This window comes from Dendropsophus ebraccatus, chromosome 5 (genome assembly GCF_027789765.1).
Source record: "Dendropsophus ebraccatus isolate aDenEbr1 chromosome 5, aDenEbr1.pat, whole genome shotgun sequence".
Taxonomy (NCBI): domain Eukaryota; kingdom Metazoa; phylum Chordata; class Amphibia; order Anura; family Hylidae; genus Dendropsophus; species Dendropsophus ebraccatus.
This window is the reverse complement of record NC_091458.1, coordinates 10,471,059-10,490,841: the sequence shown is the minus strand read 5'-3', so window position 1 is coordinate 10,490,841 and position 19,783 is coordinate 10,471,059. Positions and strand designations below refer to the sequence as shown.

The window sequence follows — 19,783 nt, the reverse complement described above, 5'->3', positions numbered from 1 at the left end:
GAGGTCTGTCCCTATAAATATCCGGGTATGAACTCTCTGTGAGGTAATGTGTGACAGGCGGCGCAGTCACTCCTGGTTACTGGTTATTTGTTATTGCTCTGGGAGTCGTCTCCACATCTGTGCTCCGTCCCCTCAGTAATAAGCAGTGTGAGGGCAGTTCAATTACTCTCACTATCGCAGTTTTATGGCCGAGCTTTGAAACAAGCAACAAATCTCATTACAGACTCAGAGGCGTCTAAACTTGGGAACGAACTCCCCAAATAAAAATGTCTGAAAAAGATGTAAAAATGTACAAAGCAGAAAATGTATATATGATGTATTGGAAGGGGCAGTATTATACCGAGGGGGAAGGGGGGGGGGGGGGAGGGGGGATAAAAAGCAATAATACTACAGGAGGAAAAGTCTAATACACAACCTGCAACATTCACCTTCACTAATATACATCCAGGAACTAAGAAACTAAAGGCCCTATTCCACCAACAGATCTGACGACAGATTATCTGCCAAAGATTTGAAGCCAAACCCTGTTGGTGTAATAGGACCTTAACTCTAGTACACAGGTAATAGTAGCTGTATTGTAGCAATGTTTTCTTATACATAGGGGGCAGTATTATAGTAGTTATATTCTTGTATATAGGGGCAGCATTATAGTACTTATATTCCAGTATATAGGAGCAGTATTATAGTAGTTATATTCCTGTATATAGGAGCAGTATTATAGTAGTTATATTCCTGTATATAGGAGCAGTATTATAGTAGTTATATTCTTGTATATAGGAGCAGTATTATAGTAGTATATAGGAGCAGTATTATAGTAGTATATAGGAGCAGTATTATAGTAGTTATATTCCTGTATATAGGAGCAGTATTATAGTAGTTATATTCCTGTATATAGGAGCAGTATTATAGTAGTTATATTCCTGTATATAGGAGCAGTATTATAGTAGTTATATTCTTGTATATAGGGGACAGTATTATAGTAGTTATATTCTTGTATATAGGAGCAGTATTATAGTAGTATATCCCTGTATATAGAGAGCAGTATTATAGTAGTTATATTCCTGTATATAGGAGCAGTATTATAGTAGCTATGTTCCTGTATATAGGAGCAGTATTATAGTAGTTATATTCCTGTATATAGGAGCAGTATTATAGTAGTTATATCCCTGTATATAGGAGCAGTATTATAGTAGTTATATTCCTGTATATAGGAGCAGTATTATAGTAGTTATATTCCTGTATATAGGAGCAGTATTATAGTAGTTATATTCTTGTATATAGGAGGCAATTTTTATTGGTATAAAACAAACAGAAATACAGAAATACTTTTCCATCAGAAAAAATAAATAATCTTACACTTTAACTTATACTTGTGCATAATAAAATAAAATTATGCTAATTGTAACTTAAGTCCATTTTAACTAAAGGGAAATAAAAAGAAGTAAATAATAGCCTCCGTGACAATATACAATATACAATACATCAGTCCAGATGGACGTTCCTCCATAATCTGATGTTTTCCCCTTTTTTCCTGACCTCTAGTGCCTGGATCCACCTGAGCTCTGACATGATGAGGGATATGGCTTTGCTGTGATTGAATGGCTCACTATGTATGGAGACTCGTGTTCTTGTGTGCCAGTGATAGTACTTAATCACCGAGATGATCACATACAGGGTCCCCCGGTTGATATTATACCCATTAGATGTGACCCCATAGATGATTTCTGGGTATTTCAGGGACTGTAATGTGGGTATCTGTAGCTTGGTGGATATGTCATGCCAGATTTTCCATCCACCCCAGCACTCTGAGATGAAGTGATCCATGGTCTCCTCCTGCTGACAACCCAAGGGACACATGCGATCTGACACACTGAGGAACTTTAGGTTTCCCCTAACAAAAAGCTTCCCCTGTAATGATAACCAAGCGATATCCCAGAACTTAGGGGGGAGCCGCGGACCATTGAGAAGCCTCAGACTGTCCTGCAGGGTTGTAGTTGGACAGTCTCTAAGTACAGGCTGTATACAGTAGAAAGTCTTACACACTCTGGAGTATAGCTCTTTCCTGGTTTTACTCTCAATGAAACACTTATCAATACTCCATTTCTTGAGACATCTTATTCCGTACTCCCGATACTGGGGAAGGTGTCCAGGAGTCGATCTTCCCTTCTTGAGACTGCCGCCTCGCATCCAAGTTTCTGCAAAAGGCAATATCCAATCCCTGATACTATTCACCCACAGAGGACTGTTGTTTGAGTCCAGGCAACCAAAATTAACTTTTAGAAACATGGAGTCAAAGAACACCCTTGGATTTAACATATCTAGCCCACCCTCTCTCCTCTGCAGGTAAGTTATCCCTCTTTTTACTGGGTTCAACCTGTTGCCCCATAAGAGCTGGAAGAACAGGCTAAAGAGCCTAGCCGAGAAAGATTCTGGCAAAGGAAAGACGACAGAGACGTACAAGAAGACGGGGACCAGGTAAGTCTTCAACATTGAGATCCGCTCTCTATAGGTCAGCCTCCAGTTCTTCCATCGCTGAACCTTTACATTTCCGGCTTCCAACTTTTCCTCCCAATTTAGTCTGGAATTATCGTCCCTCCCAAATTTAACCCCAAGGATCTTAATATGGGTGGAGGCCTTGGCAAACTGCGGCAGATCAAAATCTGGGTCTCTACTCAATGTCCAGAAAGCTTGACTCTTCTCAAGGTTGACCAGAGACCCTGAGGCCTCCGAGTAACTTCTGATGGCTGCAGACAACATCTCCACCTCTCGAGGCTCAGATATCCCTACAGTCACATCATCCGCGTAGGCAACATCCAGGGGCAAGCAATGGGGGACCGCTACCCCCTGAAAACCACACCACTGCAGTGACCTCAGGAACGGATTGATAGCAAACACATACAGCAGTGGACTCAGTGGGCAACCTTGTCGCACCCCTGCCTCAACCCTGAACGTGCCACCCTGCCAACCATTGATCATAGGAAAGCTCTCAGCCTCACAGTACAAAGTCTTCAACCAATTTATGAATTGTCCCGGAATACCGTACTTTGATAAAGTGGCCCATAGATACGCATGATCTACTCTGTCAAAGGCTTTAGCCTGGTCAAGACCTACAACATATCTCCCACACCCAAGGGCTTTACATCTCTCAAACATCCTCCTGATGGAGAGCACCGCTCCAGAGATGTTCCGTCCTTTTACCGTGCCATACTGACAGCCTGCCAACAGTGCCCGGGACAAACAAACTAATCTAGAGAACAGAATTTTTGCCAGAATTTTCCTGTCGACATTCAAGAGGGAAATTGGCCTCCAGTTCTTGATGTCGCTAGGGTCATTACCTTTAGACAGCAGAATTAGCGATGAGACCCTCATGGATGGAGGCATCAGGTGATTTTCTAAACAATTCCTATATACATCCACAAGGATTGGAGCCAAGAGGTCTCTGAATTTCTTATAGAATTCTGCTGTTATCCCATCTGGACCTGGTGCCTTCTTCAGATGTAACTTATCAATGGCCTCTTTGACCTCCTCCACCGATAATTCCGCTGTCAAAGGAGAAAAGTCCAAATCATTAGTATCAGGCACTGGAGTTGCCTCCAAGAATTGGGTCACTTTTTCCTCATCCAAAACCTTCCTCTGAAACAAGTCAGTATAGTAAGATCTCACGACCCCCAGGATACCCTCCCGAGATTCCTGCAAACACCCTGGGAGTCAGTGAGACCCGAGATTAATTTCTTTGTCACTCGCTCCCGGCAATTCTCAAAGGGATCAGGAGACCCTAAGGACCCATAATCCCGTTCAACTACTAGGGAGGTATACCTACTGTACTGATACTGCCTCATCTCCGGTCAATCCTTTGTTGGTCACCCCCCCCCCCCCCACCCGCCGAATAGAGTGACTCCAATTCTTTACACAGTCTTAGATACTGGCCATACTTACTCTTCCCTCTCTTAACAGACAGTTTCCTCAAGAGGGAGCGGATCTCCTCTTTGACATCCTCCCACCAGTCAGCCATACTGTCATAGAAGTCCACTCTCTCACGTTGGTTCTGGAGGAGGGAGTGAACAGAACGCTGGACATAAACGTCATCCAGGAGGCTGGAATTAAGTTTCCATAACCCCCTACCAAGATCTGGGCGTTTAGCGACTCCCAGGCAGAAACACAAGGCTAGGTGATCGGAGTATGGGACGGCTTTCTCACTTATCCCGCTTACAGTTTCTGTGGGATTCACAAACGCTAGATCTATTCTACTCCTCCTATCACCACAGAAGTATGTGAATTTCGGCCTCCTCCCACCCTGTGCAAAGACATCACTCAGACCAGCCTGCAAAATGATTAAGTTATTAAGGACTGTAGAGTCCCTGACCACAGCTCTGCCGGAGGACCTGTCACCTGCTGACCGGGCAACGTTAAAGTCTCCAGCTAATACAACGGGAATAGAAGTGAATAGGTATGGCTTCACCTCATTAAGGACATGGATCCTTTCAGTCACTGTCTGTGGGCCATAGATGTTAATAAACCTGAGCCGTCTGCCGTGGACAGTGACCTCAAGGACCAGACACCTCCCCATAACAACCTCAGTCATCCTATGTACAGTCACGTCAGTGGTGTTAAACAGTATGGCTACTCCCGCATAAGGCTCTACAGCCAACGACCAAAAGGACGGACCAGATGTCCAATCTCTATGGGCCTCAGACAACAGTCCAGATGACGTAAGACGTGTCTCTTGTAAGAAGATGACATCAGCATTAAGGTGTCTCAGATGGTCGTATACCGCATGTCTCGTCCTTCTTACTTTTATACTGTTGGCATTACTGGAGATGATGTTTAATGAGAACCCAGCCATGAGAAGACAATAGAAGAAGACCATATAAGTGACTGTCATCATCACATGTCAGAGTCGCTGTCTCTACCTCCAGTCTCCATATCTGACTGTGTCAGAGTTTCTATAGTGGGGGTTTTCTTTTTTGTGCGGGGGAGCCCTTTGTCCTCTTCACACTCTTTGTCAATCCTTCCTAGCTCTTTCTCATAGTCACCATCTGATTCTGAGAGGACATCATATCTATTAGATAAGACCATGATTCCATCAGTGGTAGTGACTGGTTTCTTGGCCCTCTGGCCTGCGCTGGGACTCTCCTCAGGTTTGCGGGAGGACGGGTCTTTTTTCTTCCTCTTATTGCTCTTAATTTCCTCAAAAACAGATGGTGACTTAGCGGAGACTGTCTGTGACTGCTGTTGGTCTGAGGTGGCCTCTATGGGTGCTTGCACCCCCTCTGTGTGTCCCTGCACCCCCTCTGTGTGTACTTGCACCCCCTCTGATGATGGACCTGGTTCTATATTGTCTGACCCCCGCTGGACCTCCTGTCTGGTCAGTATTGTCCCTGATATTAAAGCCTCCTCCTCTAAGAGATCTCCACATATATTGTGCCAGGCATCTGGGCATTCCCTGTGCGGGTGGCCAATCCTGCCACATAGGTTACAGCGGATGTTCTTGCAGGTGGAACTGACATGGCCGACCTCCCCACACAGGTTGCACCTCAGCACCGTGCACACACTCGCCACATGACCAAGTTTATCGCACTTGAAGCATTTCCTGGGCTGCCCAGGATAGAAACAGACCCCCTTCTCTCTCCCAATGATGAAAGAATTGGGGAGATGCAGCGTGATGTTATTATGCTGCCGTAGTTTCACCAGTGCCCACCACCCGCCTGTCCAGATCCCATCATCATCACGGGCTTTGGTGAGGTCAGACATGAGGTCACAGTGCCGCCTGAGCCATACCACTATATCCTGGGGGGGAACAGACTAATTCCAGAAGATGATATTTACCGTGGCTGTATCGGGCTTAGAAATAGGAATCAGTATGAACTTACTCCAGCTGTCGGTGTCCCTAAACCTGGGAAACTGCGCCCAAAACCGATCCAGACTGGACATGAGCTTAAAGCTAACGTCATAGCCCTGTCTGTCTGATAGGTTTATTACGGCCAGGATGTCGGCTGGTGAGAACCCCATCTGGTGGCACAGGAGCTCCCGGATCACCAGTCTCCTGGCAGGGAGGTCTTCTTTGTTTCCCTTATGCTTGAACCTTACCACGTTCCTCCTCTTAAATGCCTGGCCGGTATAATGGGCACTGGGGCTGAATGATGGGGCACCCCGACTCCAGGCATTTCTGGGGGGTTCCTGACGGGGGGCACTCTCAGGGGGTTTAGGGTGAGGATCTGTACTAGAAGGGGCAGCCTCAACATGTGGGGGGGCTTAATGGGGGGAAATCACATGCAACATTATTTTCTATCTCCACCACCCCATCTACCATGGCATCATCAGATGGTTCCATGTCCCACACGGACTGCGTATCCCCTCCAACCCCTGACACCTCAGGTATAGCATGACCACCACTACTGTCCACAGTATGACACCCAGATGACTGTCCACTGTTGGTTGGGACTTGTGGTGCCAATGCTGTTATTCCTGGGACTTGTATTCCATGTGCTGCTGTTTGAGGGTAAGGTGAACCTTGACCTCCATCACTCTCCACCGTCTGACACACAGATGACGCTCCATTATCCTGCACCTGTGCAATGTAGTCTGGGACTTGTAGTGCCTTTGCTGTTACTCCTGGGACTTGTAGTCCATGTGCTGCTGCCTGAGGGTCAGACACAGCACGATCAACATTACTATCCTCAGTCTCACACACCGATGACTCTACACAGTCCTGCTGCCGTGCAGTGTTGGCTGGGACTTGTAGTGCATGTGTAGTCTAAGGGGTAGGTTGCTGCTCAGGGACAGCCAGAGATGTTTTTGGCTGCTGTTGTCCCTGCTGATGTTTCTTGCCCTCCTGGAACACAAAGCTTGGGGCCTGCAGGATGACACGTGGCCCTCGCTGGGACATAGACGCAGTGTCTGAGGGTCTAGACTGGGATGATACAGTCTGAGCTTGGGCAGCAAAGCGTTCCTGGTTGTGGTAAGTCTCAGCCAGAGGCCCCATCCTCTCCAGGACACAGTCCATCTCCCTCACCACATCAGCCAGCTCAATGCTCAGTGAGTGCAGTTTGGTATCATACAGAGTGTTACTCTCAGGTTGGACAGTTTTTAGATTATATATGCAGTCTATCTGTAGTTGCAGCATTTGCTTATGGTGTTTTAGCTCCCCCATTCTCCTTACCAGACCTGGGATCTCCTCGGCCATCTGCAGCTCAGGCGCTCTCTCTGGCTCCTTCTCTGCTGGTGCTGGACTCTGTGCTCTCTCTGGCTCCTTCTCTGCTGGTGCTGGACTCTGTGCTCTCTGTGACTCCTTCTCTGCTGGTGCCGGACTCTGTGCTCTCTGTGGCTCTGGTCTGTTCAGTCTCTCAGGCTGTTTGCAGTCACCTGGTTCCAGCTTTGCTGCAGATCTGGTCTTGCCGTGACCCACCATCCTGGAGACCATCACCTGCTGCCTGATGTTCTCCTGCAGGGTCTGTCTCTCCAGAGATGTCCTCTTCTGTCTGGGTGCAGGAGTGGGGGGCTGTGCACCTGCTGCTTCTCCTGCTTGTCTCACCATGTGCTCACCTTGCTGGCTTGGCTTAGGGCTTGCTGCTGCTGCTGTTTCTTTAGCTTTCTCGCTTACTTCCATCTTCATATCTTTACTTTTACTTGTGCCGCTTACTTTCTCTTCATTACTGGAAACTTTGGGATTTTCATCCACCTTAGAATGCTGGGAGTTGTCTCCCAGTGTAGGCCTTGGAGCCTGGGCCTCGCTTGGGGAGCTTCACCACCCAGGGTGGCCCCGCCCTGGGCTTTCTCCAGGCATGAGAGCAATGCAGGAGAGCTACAAACACACGTCCTCACAGATAGGAGGCAGTATTATAGTAGTTATATTCCTGTATATAGGAGCAGTATTATAGTAGTTCTATTCCTGTATATAGGAGCAGTATTATAGTAGTTATATTCCTGTATATAGGAGCAGTATTATAGTAGTTATATTCCTGTATATAGGAGCAGTATTATAGTAGTTATATTCCTGTATATAGGAGCAGTATTATAGTAGTTATATTCATGTATATAGGAGCAGTATTATAGTAGTTATATTCTTGTATATAGGAGCAGTATTATAGTAGTTATATTCCTGTATATAGGAGCAGTATTATAGTAGTTATATTCTTGTATATAGGAGCAGTATTATAGTAGTTATATCTCTGTATATAGGAGCAGTATTATAGTAGTTATATTCTTGTATATAGGAGCAGTATTATAGTAGTTATATTCTTATATAGGAGCAGTATTATAGTAGTTATATTCTTGTATATAGGAGCAGTATTATAGTAGTTATATTCCTATATATATGGGGCAGTATTATAGTAGTTATATTCCTGTATATAGGAGCAGTATTATAGTAGTGTATTCCTGTATATAGGACCAGTATTATAGTAGTTATATCCCTGTATATAGGAGCAGTATTATAGTAGTTATATTCCTATATATATGGGGCAGTATTATAGTAGTTATATTCCTGTATATAGGAGCAGTATTATAGTAGTGTATTCCTGTATATAGGAGCAGTATTATAGTAGTTATATCCCTGTATTTAGGGGGCAGTATTATAGTAGTTATATCCCTGTATATAGGAGCAGCATTATAGTAGTTATATTCCTGTATATAGGAGCAGTATTATAGTAGTATATTCTTGTATATAGGGAGCAGTATTATAGTAGTTATATTCCTGTATATATATAGCAGCAGTATTATAGTAGTTATATCCCTGTATATAGGAGCAGTATTATAGTAGTTATATTCCTGTATATAGGAACAGTATTATAGTAGTTATATTCCTGTATATAGGAGCAGTATTATAGTAGTTATATTCTTTTACAGAGTAATTAGTGCTGATAGTTTTGTACCAAAATACTGACTTGGCAATGTTATTTCTGTGTTTGGCAGATTTACAGTGCTGCTTTCCATGCATATTATTCTTGCTGTTATACTGTGTGCTGCTGGGTGTTCTGTGATCTTCACTTTTGCCCATCTGGCTCTCATTCTCTCCAGGTATATCGGCCTTCAGATCATCTTTGAAATTGGAGCTTTGATCTTCTTCTGTGCCGTTTACGGCGTGTTACGTCACCAGGACAAGGTCAAGAAAGAGAACGAGAAAAACCCAGAGACTCACAAGTTAAATGAACAGCAGGAAAGTCTGAAAGTTGTTCCAAGCCGGGAGAAGGAAGCGGCTACTTAGATCACCGGTGTGATGTTCCAGGGGGATGGTTATTCCGTGCTCTGTGGGACGGGGATTTGCCAGGACTACATTCTGCACACTACGCAGGAGACATTGCACAATCTCTTCAGGAGAAGTCTACAAGGAACGTCTCATCACTGTGAAGAACATTTTCCAACAATCTCCTGCAGACAGGGATTAAGTCATATTGATTTACAAACCTGTAAAATACATCAAAAACAGCACAAAGAATAGGATGTGTTTCAGGACCAAAGATTGTAATAGAGCTGGATGTAAAAATAGCCAAAAATCTAAAAGTTACCCAGCTCCGCTTTACTCCCAGAATCCCCAGCGAGTGGCTGACCTCCATCCTAAGTGTGCTTACCTTTTCTGCTTCCGGTCATTGCCCGGTTAAAAATACATCATTCCGATCAAGTTGCATAATGTTTTTGCTGATACAACTAAAGCTGATGAATTTGGTCATTGTTTGGTTATAAACAGGAATTACTTACAAAGAAGAAAACATTCCAGCAAGTTCAACCGGTTCCGTCTTTGCCTTGTTAATCCGGAAGAAACAATAGGAATAACTGTTAATGTTTCATGTAAATAGAAATACTTTATATCAAGCTCAGAAAACGTGCTCCAACTTCCATAAAGAAAACCTTACATCAGCTGCCAACCTTGCTCCAGTTGGCCTTTCCTCCTTTTCCTAATAATGGTGTGAGACTTTCCTCTGGTCTTGTCTTTGCCTGGTTGATCCAAAAGAAGTCAGAAGGAATCATACAAGTCACTTACAGAACTGAGGACCTAAAACAATCAAAAAAGTAAATACAAAACAGTAATACCTTGCATTTCATAAGGGAATCTTTCTATCAGCTTCTATCCTTGCTCCAGTTGGCCTTTTCGCCCTTTCCTATCGCTGTTTGTGCCTAACTTTGGCTTCTCTCTCCAGTAAGTTCAAGCAGTTCTGTATTTCCAATAGTCAAGGGGAATCATGAAAGCAAGTGACTGGACTGAGGACCTGAAACAATAAAAAAAGTATATGTTAAGTATATGTTTGGTGTGAGGCGCTGACTACAGGACTTACTTTTCATAAAGGAAAGCTGCTATCTTAGCTCCAGTTGGCCTTCCCTTTCTTTATTGATGTGACTGGGCATCTATTTCACTTACGTAGGCTGGAACCTTAGAAAACAAGGAAGATAGGAGATGGAAAGATGGCTTTGATGTCCATCGTTCCTACAAAACTGTATAACTTGAAGCTCTTGGGTCCAAAAGGAAAATCTGTAAAAAAGACTAATCATCAAATGCCCGATGCCTGACTTCCGGGCTAGGCTTCCTTCCCTTACGCTGCTTCTGGTCATTGCCCGGTTAAAAATATAATTTTCCGATAAAGTAAGGCAATGTTTTCAGCTGATACAACTAAAGCTGATGAATTCGCCCATTGTTTGGTTATAAACAGCAATTACTAAGAAGATGAAATCCCAGCAGGTTCAACCGGTTCTGTCTATGCTTTGTTGATCCAGGAGAAAGTCCCTGAAAATCCACCGGGGTTGGGGCCAAAGACTTCAGCTTCTACCCTTGCTTCGGTTGGCCTTTTCTCCCTTTCCCATTGTTGTGTTTATCTAGAAGAAAATCCCCGTGAAGCTGCAGAGGCTCAAGGCCAAAGATCTAAAACAATCAAAGAGTTGTATATACAAAACAATACTAGCTTTTAATCTTTATTGTACATAAGAATACTATACGGTATATCGAGCTGAGACGACTTGCTCTACATTCCATACAGGACACTGTACATCAGCTGCTATCCTTGCTCTAGTTGGCCTTTCCTCCCCTCTCCCATTGATGGTGTGAGACACCCTTGGCCTCTTTGATCCAAATAAAAGGAAGAGAACCAAAAACAATCTAAAAAGTAAAAGCTTTCAGACATCTATAATGTAAATGTAGTTTCTTAATATAATCTGATCTACCATATACCCTATGTGCCAGACATGTGCTCCCGCATCGTGCACCAGTACCGGGGTGTGACTGGTATCTCTGTACCTTTACCCTGAGGATGATACTGGATACAAACAGCCATTATACCATTGCTGTCATTGATGGTCAGACTGACGATGTCATCTGTTACAAAAAGACTTCATTGTTTTTGGGACTCCCTCTTCTCTCTTTATACCCCTGGGGGACTATGGATTCTTGGATAACAAATTTTTTGTAGGATAACAGCTCTTTATAGCGACTTTGTTACTCGTGATGTCATTATGTTTGTATTTCTTTGTAAGACAATCCTGGACTTATCTGTACAAGGTCTCCGAGGCTTCCCGACCTTGGCCAATACTTGTAAAGCTCTATGCCACACGTATAGCACTTTATGAAGGCATGACCGTAATACTCATGCCTTAAAAATCAGGGAACATGTTTTATGGAAAGAATAAATCAGTTTATCTTCAAAAAACATTGGTGATTGTCCAAACCGGCACAGACCCAGAGGTAGTCCACCACACATGGTGGGTGAGATGGTTGGAGACACATCAACTGGTACTCAGATCTTCACCATGAGGGTGGCACTACCAGCTCCATGAGGGTCTTATTTATCATCTCTTTGATCAAGCACTTCTACCTCCCGTTTCCTTATCCACCAAAGTTGAGTCATAAAACTGGACAGCAATTGGTGGTGTAGTAACCTGTGTGGGGAATGTGGTGACTTAGGATGCCAACTGGTGTCCTTTGTGCAATAGCTTCATTCCCAGTAATAAAATGAGCCACACTGTATAGACATGCATCACATCTCATCCTCACAATATTATATGTTCACAGTGACCCCACCAGCAGAATAGTGAGTGCAGCTCTGAAGTATACTACAGGATGTAACTCAGGATTAGTACAGGATCAGTAATGTAATGTATGTATCAAGTGACCCCCACCAGCAGAATAGTGATTGCAGCTCTGGAGAATAATAATACACTATATCACTCAGGATAAATGATTATATGTAGATTTATTCTATATATAATGTTATCGTTGTACAGGGGTGGTCGTTCCCTTCACATGTAATTAGTTGGTCTAGAATGATGGTGAGTGTTTTATATCCTCTTTTCTACATATATTGTAGTTTCCTTTAGAGTAATATATACTGTATATAACAATGTTCAAACTCTATAAAGAATTTCTTATTAAGCTGATGATATGATGTCCATTTAGCAATAGTCATTTTTCATGTCCAGTGTAATTGGTGGGTTGGATACATGTCTGTACAGAGACGATAACTTGTACTATAGACTCACAGATGTGTCCAGTCTCATCTAACCTTTCAGCTGAGTATACATAGCGATCTATGCTCTATGCTCTTCTCTCGCTTCTTGTGAACTCTGTTTAGCTGGTCAGAAAAGAAACACAAAGATCTAAACAGGTCGAGATATTGAGGTGAGGACTGTCGTGAAAAATGTCCTTCCTTAACTAAGGAAAGGATGAGGCTGACCACATCTGGATCATTCTCTGACTGTATCATATAATAAGAGTGTAATAACCTATGGATGCATCGCTGAGCCTTATTGTGGGGATTCACTTATTAAAATCTACAGATCTGATGGCTTCATTGTCATACTTCATCTCACTAATACATTGTAACAAACCTACAGCTGTGTATTTATATAGTTACCCATGTATAAACAGAAGACACAGCTGACTTTTCTTATCCAGATCGTGGTTTTTTTTTTTGCTATTATCGATTGTGATAGGAAATGTTATCTAATGGGGTTGCCGAAGTCTCAGGTGAAGGTTACCCATCTCGCTCCCTTCCTGATTTTTTTCCATTATGAATTATGGATTCACTTGTTTTATTTGCAAGTTAGCACAGTAAACACAAATACATGTGGAATATTTAAAGGTGCAGGACATGTCTCTAATCTTATCAGTTAAAGGACGTCCTGACATTACTGATCACTGTATGGTCAACAACATTATTCTGGGTCATTTAGGGGGGGGCAGCATGTATCTCTTCTGCAAGCAACAAATAGTACAAGGTACTGAATAAAGACAAGAAAAAGAACTAAAAAATATTTAACATATGAGAGAAAAATGTAGGGTAGGTGATCAGGCAGGTGGTTAACTTATCGCGTGGGGGGGGGGGGGGGGGTGACTGGGCAGTCGGTTACTGTGTGTGTGTGTGTGGGGGGGTCCACGCCAGAGGTTTTGTGGTGGGGCAGATGCCTTCAATCGGCCCTGAGGACACAATGCATTTTACCTGAAGTGAAAATTTTTTGAAATTCAGAGCAAATTTGAATTGTTTAGAATTCTCTACAGAGAACCTTGTAACCCCTTCTATTTTCTCTCCACCCCCTTCTCTTCAGCGGAGAAGATACAGACTCCATGCTGATATTGCTCATGGTTGGATTCACACCAAGGACCTCAGTTCTACAAGACAGCAATGCTTCACCCTGAGGCTTTAGACCATGACTTCAGATCTTTGAAACCTTGTGTGGAGTTTTTTATTTTTTTTTATTTTTTATTACTATTTTATTTTTGTTCTCCACAGTAAGATGGCAGGAAGTGGAGGAGAACAGAAACCAGAAGGAAAGTGATTGAGTGAATCTATGGCTATTGATGCATTCAGTGAGCAGAGGATGTGACGTCTCTTCTCTGGTTCCACTTCCTTTTTCATGGAGCTCGGTGACTCAGGATGCAAAGTGGCAAAATGACGTGTGGAATCCTCCAATATGAGACATTGTATCCTCCAACACTTCATAGAGATACCCTAACATTGCAAAATAGAGGTCACCAGGGGCAGATGGCTGACGTGATCCAGTCTTGTGATCTACGATTAGGACTGGTGAAAAACACAACTTGTAGACATCCCTACTGGTGCAACATTGGAGTCAAAACCATACCGAAATCTATCAGGATGCCTCATATTTTGTACACTTGTTGCAGTAAAAAATACATTTTTCAAGACTGGAAAGAAAAGGCTACTTTCTGTCAGACAGCAGCTCCACACCTGTCCTCAGGCTGTATGTGGTAGTGCAGCTCAGACCCATTCACTTCATTGAAGCCCAGACACAACCAATAGGTAAATATAGAGCTGTTTTTGGAACAATAATGACAGCTCTGCTCCCAATGGTTTCAATGAAAGTAGAGTTTAAATATCCAGCATGGCCACTAGACTTTATGGATCGGACTTGTTTCCCACAGATGATCGATGGAATTGAGGTTTGGGGAATCTCTTTCTTTGTCCTGTATAATGTCTGTAGTGCGGCCCCTGGGGCATTATCCATTACATACATGGTAGGAGGACTTGGTGTATATAATGGTCAGGTAGGTGGTCAGTGTCACAGTAACATCCACATAATGCCAGGACACAAGGTCTCCAGCAGAACATTGCCCATCACACTGCCCCCGCCGTCTTCTTCCAATGCATCCTGGTGCAATATCTTCCCCAAGTGACGCACAGGCACCCGGTGTCTACATGATGGAGAACGTAACTCATCAGACCAGACCTCTTCTTCCATTACTCCATTCTCCAGTCCTGATGCTTACTGTAGACACTTTCAGGCGTGGACAGGGGGTCACACAAACTCTGACTGATCGGCGGAGATGCCAAACTGTTTGGGTTCGGCAATGTTCTCCAAAGCCAAATACTCGGCATCTGACTCCCCGCAGATGCACAAGTGGGATGCCACCCTAGGGAGTCCTGAAAAACATTGATGCAGCCTATGGCAGGATGTAACTACATTGCTGAGCCTGTACAGTTCGGCATCTCCGCTCAACACAAGTCCTGGTTGATCTGACTTCTATCATAGCCAGCAGTTTGTTCTACAGAAGGTCTTCTGTGGGATCGGACCAGACTGGGACCTGATGTACATCAATGAGTGTTGGTCCTCCATGACCCTCCTCCTGATTGTCCTTCATTGGAGCACTTTTGGCAGCTACTATCCACATATATAGCGCCTCCTACTGGAGCCAACAAGGAAAATTACAGACAGGACACAGCAGGAATCTCATCAATACCAATGACCTCTTAATATTTATTGCTCTATTCTCCTTCTGCAACTTTAAGGAATATGCCGGGGACTCTGAATCCCAAATCTAATGTCTGCTTGAGAAAAGAGCTCAACGTCCGGGATCCTAAAACCAGGCTGCGTGGAAGATATATGTGGCGCCAGATGCTGCTCTGTGGTCAGGCAGTCAAGCAAAGCAATGAAGGTGAACATTAGAATCAATGGAGGAGCAGAAGTGAAGCGGCCAGAGATATATCACCCTGGATGGAAGATCCGCCGGGAAACAGATGAAGAGAAAGTTAATAAAAGGAATCAATCTTTACAGCCGCTCAGCGGATCTCTGGACCGGCTCCGATGTGGATTTGGGGGGATATAAAACATTGCAATATTCGGATCTGTGTTTTTCTTCACAAATCCTTATTTATTTACTAAAGTTCCCAAAAAAACTCTTCTCACTGTCTCCACTTTTCTAAGATTTTCTGACATTGAGGATATAAAGGTCATGATGGCTGAAAACAATAGCGATCATCCTGAGACATATACTGTAGAAAAATAAAAGATCCGTTCACTTCTATCCATGAATAAGAACAGATATCCAGTGTCAGACTGGCCCACAACAGGACCAGAGGGTCTCCAGCTTTAGAACCTGCACTACCACTGACTGACATGTAATTTCTCACTGGTTCTTCATTGGTGGGCCCCCAGGATCATTTCCTCTGGTGGGTCCCAGATACCCCAATCTGACACTGGATGCTACAGTATATCCTGCTGGCCGGATGCCATACAGCCGCCACACACAAGTTTTTACCTAAAGAAAAGTTGGCGGTCCAGCAATCGGGGCATGAAAATGAACGACCAGTCTCAAGCATGCTCGAGTCGTGCTCATGTCTATAGGTCACGTGAAAAACAGTGATTGCATAAAAAAGAAAAAGAAACACAGCATAAAATCACAAGTAATTATTATAACTGTAGACTAGGGTTGAGCGGAGATGCCGAACTGTTAGGTTTTGGCAACATTCTCCGAACCCAAACTCTTGGCATTTGACTCCTGTCATCTGGAGAAGTTAGATGTTCCCCTAGAGAGTCCTGGACACCATGGATACAGCCATAGGCCATAGACTGTGTCAATGTTTTTCTGCAGCCCTAGGGCGGCATCCAACTTCTTCAGATGCCGGGAGTCAAATGCCAAGAGTTCGGGTTCGGAGAATGTTGCCGAACCGAAACAGTTTGGTAACTCCACTCAACACTACTGCAAACTAATAAAAGTACATAGTATCTAACTTGTGATTTAGGCCCAAAGGAAATTGTGTCCTCTAGTCCTCTGTGCATGGCTGACACGTGACTCTCTACCCCCATGGCTGGCAGCACCTCACTGAAGCTTTTGTGCCTGTCTTTGAAGTGTTTACAGACATTAGAGAGGTTACATCTGGGATTACCGTCATTAACCTTGCTACCAATTTAAGTAGGTTGAAGCATGAAGTCCTTGCCCTGAGCGATAGCAGAAGAAAGGTCGTTTTTGTTCTGCAATGGCTACTCTGTTCACACTGTCCACCACAGTTCTGTACCCGGTGTGTGGGCCACCTTTTCCTTCTGGTTTTATTCCGGTGTGATGCCTATTCCTTAACCCATGTATAAGAGGGAGCTCCGAAAAGTGATCACCACTCATAGATCTCATATTGAAAGTTCACCTGGATTGGTGGTAGACGTCAGTGTCAGATAAGTGAATCAGATTGATAACATAGCTTGTGAAGTTTATCTCTTTAGTGGGGCTCAGGAGTCAAATGGATCATGGACATGTCAATTCTTTGGGCAGATTCCACTAGAGAAATCCCATAGAAGTCATTGGGGCTTGAATTTCTGCTTTCCGCTCGTAGAAGGTCAGACTATCTGGTCACACATTTCCGTAATACACAATTTACCTGGGAGCTAAGAACGCTCCCACTACTCTCACACACCTTACAAAACAAGCCGAGAAAGAGAGTGTAAAGAGCAGGGAAGACCTTTAAGTGCCCAACATAGAGATATCACCCATCTTTGTCAAGAGGTCCAGTTACCAATATGTTTTTTTTCTATTTAGTTTTATCTTTTCTCTCTTTTTTTTTTTTTTTTTTTTTATCTATAACGTCTTTTAAAACAAACACAGAAAGATGTAGTTTTTCTGTCAGGTGTTTTCCCGAGTCCGACAGATTCTGATAAATCACATTGTCTTTGGGCTTTTAGGTCAGTTAGAAGCGATTGATTCTCCTCGGGATTATGATGTTACCATCGATGGAACATTTCATTGTTGTCATCATTGACGTTGGGTCCATCAGTGATTGGTGGGAGAAGGTTTATTAGTTATCTAACAGGAGACTGAAGAGGCAACAGCCTAGGAAGTCTTCATTCATGGATGTGAGAGTGAGATGAACAGTAAAAGATCCCAACGTTGTACCATGTGGATTTCCATGGTGGCAATGTCACCTGTCCTCGATGGAGCTTACAGACCCATTTTCAGGTCTCAATAAAATATAATATAAATGACCCAGAACCAAGTGTACAGAAATAAAATGTACCTACAAGTATGGATTTTCCCAAAAGATTTGGACTCGTGGTGAGAGACTGGAGAACCGTAGAGAAGCTTATGGGAACATGAGGTGGACCTACAAATGCCACATCAGTGATGACCATGGTTGAATCCGCATCGCTAGTAGTTACTCTATCCCATACCATTGGAGTCATAACACTGACCTATCAACAATTTCCATCAGGTTGATCCTGCAGCCCTTTCTGTAGACTCCATGGGCAGTGGTGGACTTGACAAGGATCCCTTACACTAGACCAGGGGCGGGCTGGGCAGGGGGGCAGGGTGGCATATGCCCCCCGGGCCGGTCCCCCCACTACACCTAAGGGCCGCGGCGTCCGGATGTTGCTAGGGCCGCTCTGCCACTTTAATTCTTTCCACAGTAAGTGCGGCCGCTGCACTCACTCTCTAGCAGTCAGCAGCGGTGACAGAACGCCGCGCTGACTCTGCCTCACACTTCACTTTGCTCATTGGTGGAGCAGGCAGCCTGTTCCATCACTGAGCAAAGAGAAGTGCACAGCCCATGGAGGAGGACGCCTGCCGGGAGAAGAGCCGCCCACCGCCCGACTGGTATCTGGGGAGGGGGCCTGGGTTGTGGGGAGCGGGTCTGGGGGGGTTACTGTATAGTACTGGGGTCTGTAAGACACCACCACAATACAGTAGCCTAGGGCTGGCTGGAGCAGGGGACACTCACCTCCCTGTCTGGGCAGCCAGTGTTTCCTCCGTGATTCTGCAGTGTGATTAGCCCTGCCTGCTCCTCTCTGCTCTGGTCAGACCTAATCAGAAGAGGCCAGAACAGCAGAGAAGCATGGACCAGCTTGTGAAGTAAGTATATGGGGGGGGGGGGGGGGGGCATTGTGCTTTGTCCTATCTACAACATTTGACTCTCCAGTTATTGCATAACTACAACTACCATTATATCCTGGTGGCAGGACATGATAGGAGTTGTAGTTTGGCAACAGCTGAGGAGTCACTGGTTAGGAAGCAATAATTTAGGTAGAGTTTAGGTAGTGTTCTCCAACCTGTGACTGCTCAGTTAGTGAAACACTACAACTCCCATCATGCCCTTCTAGCAGGAGATAATGGGGATGGTAGTTTAGGAACAGCAGGAGGGTCACATGTTGGAGAACACCACACAAAATAAACTGTACCCCTAAATCAATGCTTCCTAACAGTGGCTCCTCAGTTGTTACAAAACTACAACCCCTATCATGCCCTGCTGGCAGGATATAATGGGGGTTGTAGTTAATTAACTGCAGAAGGGTCAGATGTTGGAGAAATTACACTAAATAAACTGTACCCATAAATCATTGCTTCCTATCCAGGCGCTCCTCAAGTGTTACCAAACTACAACTATTATCATGTCCTGCTTGCATAATGGAAGTTGTAGTTTACGAACATCTGAGGAGCCACTGGTTGGGAAGCAATGATTTAGGGGGCTCCGTGGTACGTTACATTAGGGGGTCAGTGGTACAGTACATTAGAGAGGACAGTGGTACAGTACATTAGAGGGGACAGTGGTATAGTGCATTAGAGGGGTCAGTGGTACAATACATAGAGGACAGTGGTACAGTACATTAGAGAGGACAGTGGCACAGTACATTAGAGGGGACAGTAGTACAGTACATTAGAGAGGACAGTGGCACAGTACATTAGAGGGGACAGTGGTACAGTACATTAGAGAGGACAGTGGTACAGTACATTAGAGGGGACAGTGGTACAGTACATTAGAGGGGACAGTGGTACAGTACATTAGAGGGGACAGTGGTACAGTACATTAGAGAGGACAGTGGTACAGTACATTAGAGAGGACAGTGGTACAGTACATTAGAGAGGACAGTGGTACAGTACATTAGAGGGGACAGTGGTACAGTACAATAGGGGGGACAGTAGTACAGTACATTAGAGGGGACAGTGGTACAGTGCATTAGAGAGGACAGTGGTACAGTACATTAGAGAGGACAGTGGTACAGTACATAGAGGACAGTGGTATAGTGCATTAGAGGGGACAGTGGTATAGTACATTAGAGGGGACAGAAGGACAGTACATTAGAG

General features: G+C 44.2%; 1 protein-coding gene across 5 annotated transcripts in view; it reads left to right on the top strand.

Annotated features, from left to right (window-relative positions):
- SLCO2B1 (solute carrier organic anion transporter family member 2B1) overlaps window positions 1-14,155 on the top strand; it is a 76,043-nt gene extending 61,888 nt beyond the window's left edge. For 4 of the 5 annotated variants that reach the window (XM_069969472.1, XM_069969471.1, XM_069969470.1 and 1 more), the window contains exon 15: window positions 9,016-12,762. In XM_069969472.1, the coding sequence (XP_069825573.1) occupies window positions 9,016-9,202 (187 nt within the window). In that variant the 3' untranslated portion in view covers window positions 9,203-12,762. Of the gene's footprint in view, window positions 1-9,015; window positions 12,763-13,709 lie in introns of those variants that run through there. The other variant, XM_069969474.1, reaches the window with a different exon arrangement.
- The last annotated feature ends 5,628 nt before the right edge of the window (window positions 14,156-19,783 follow it).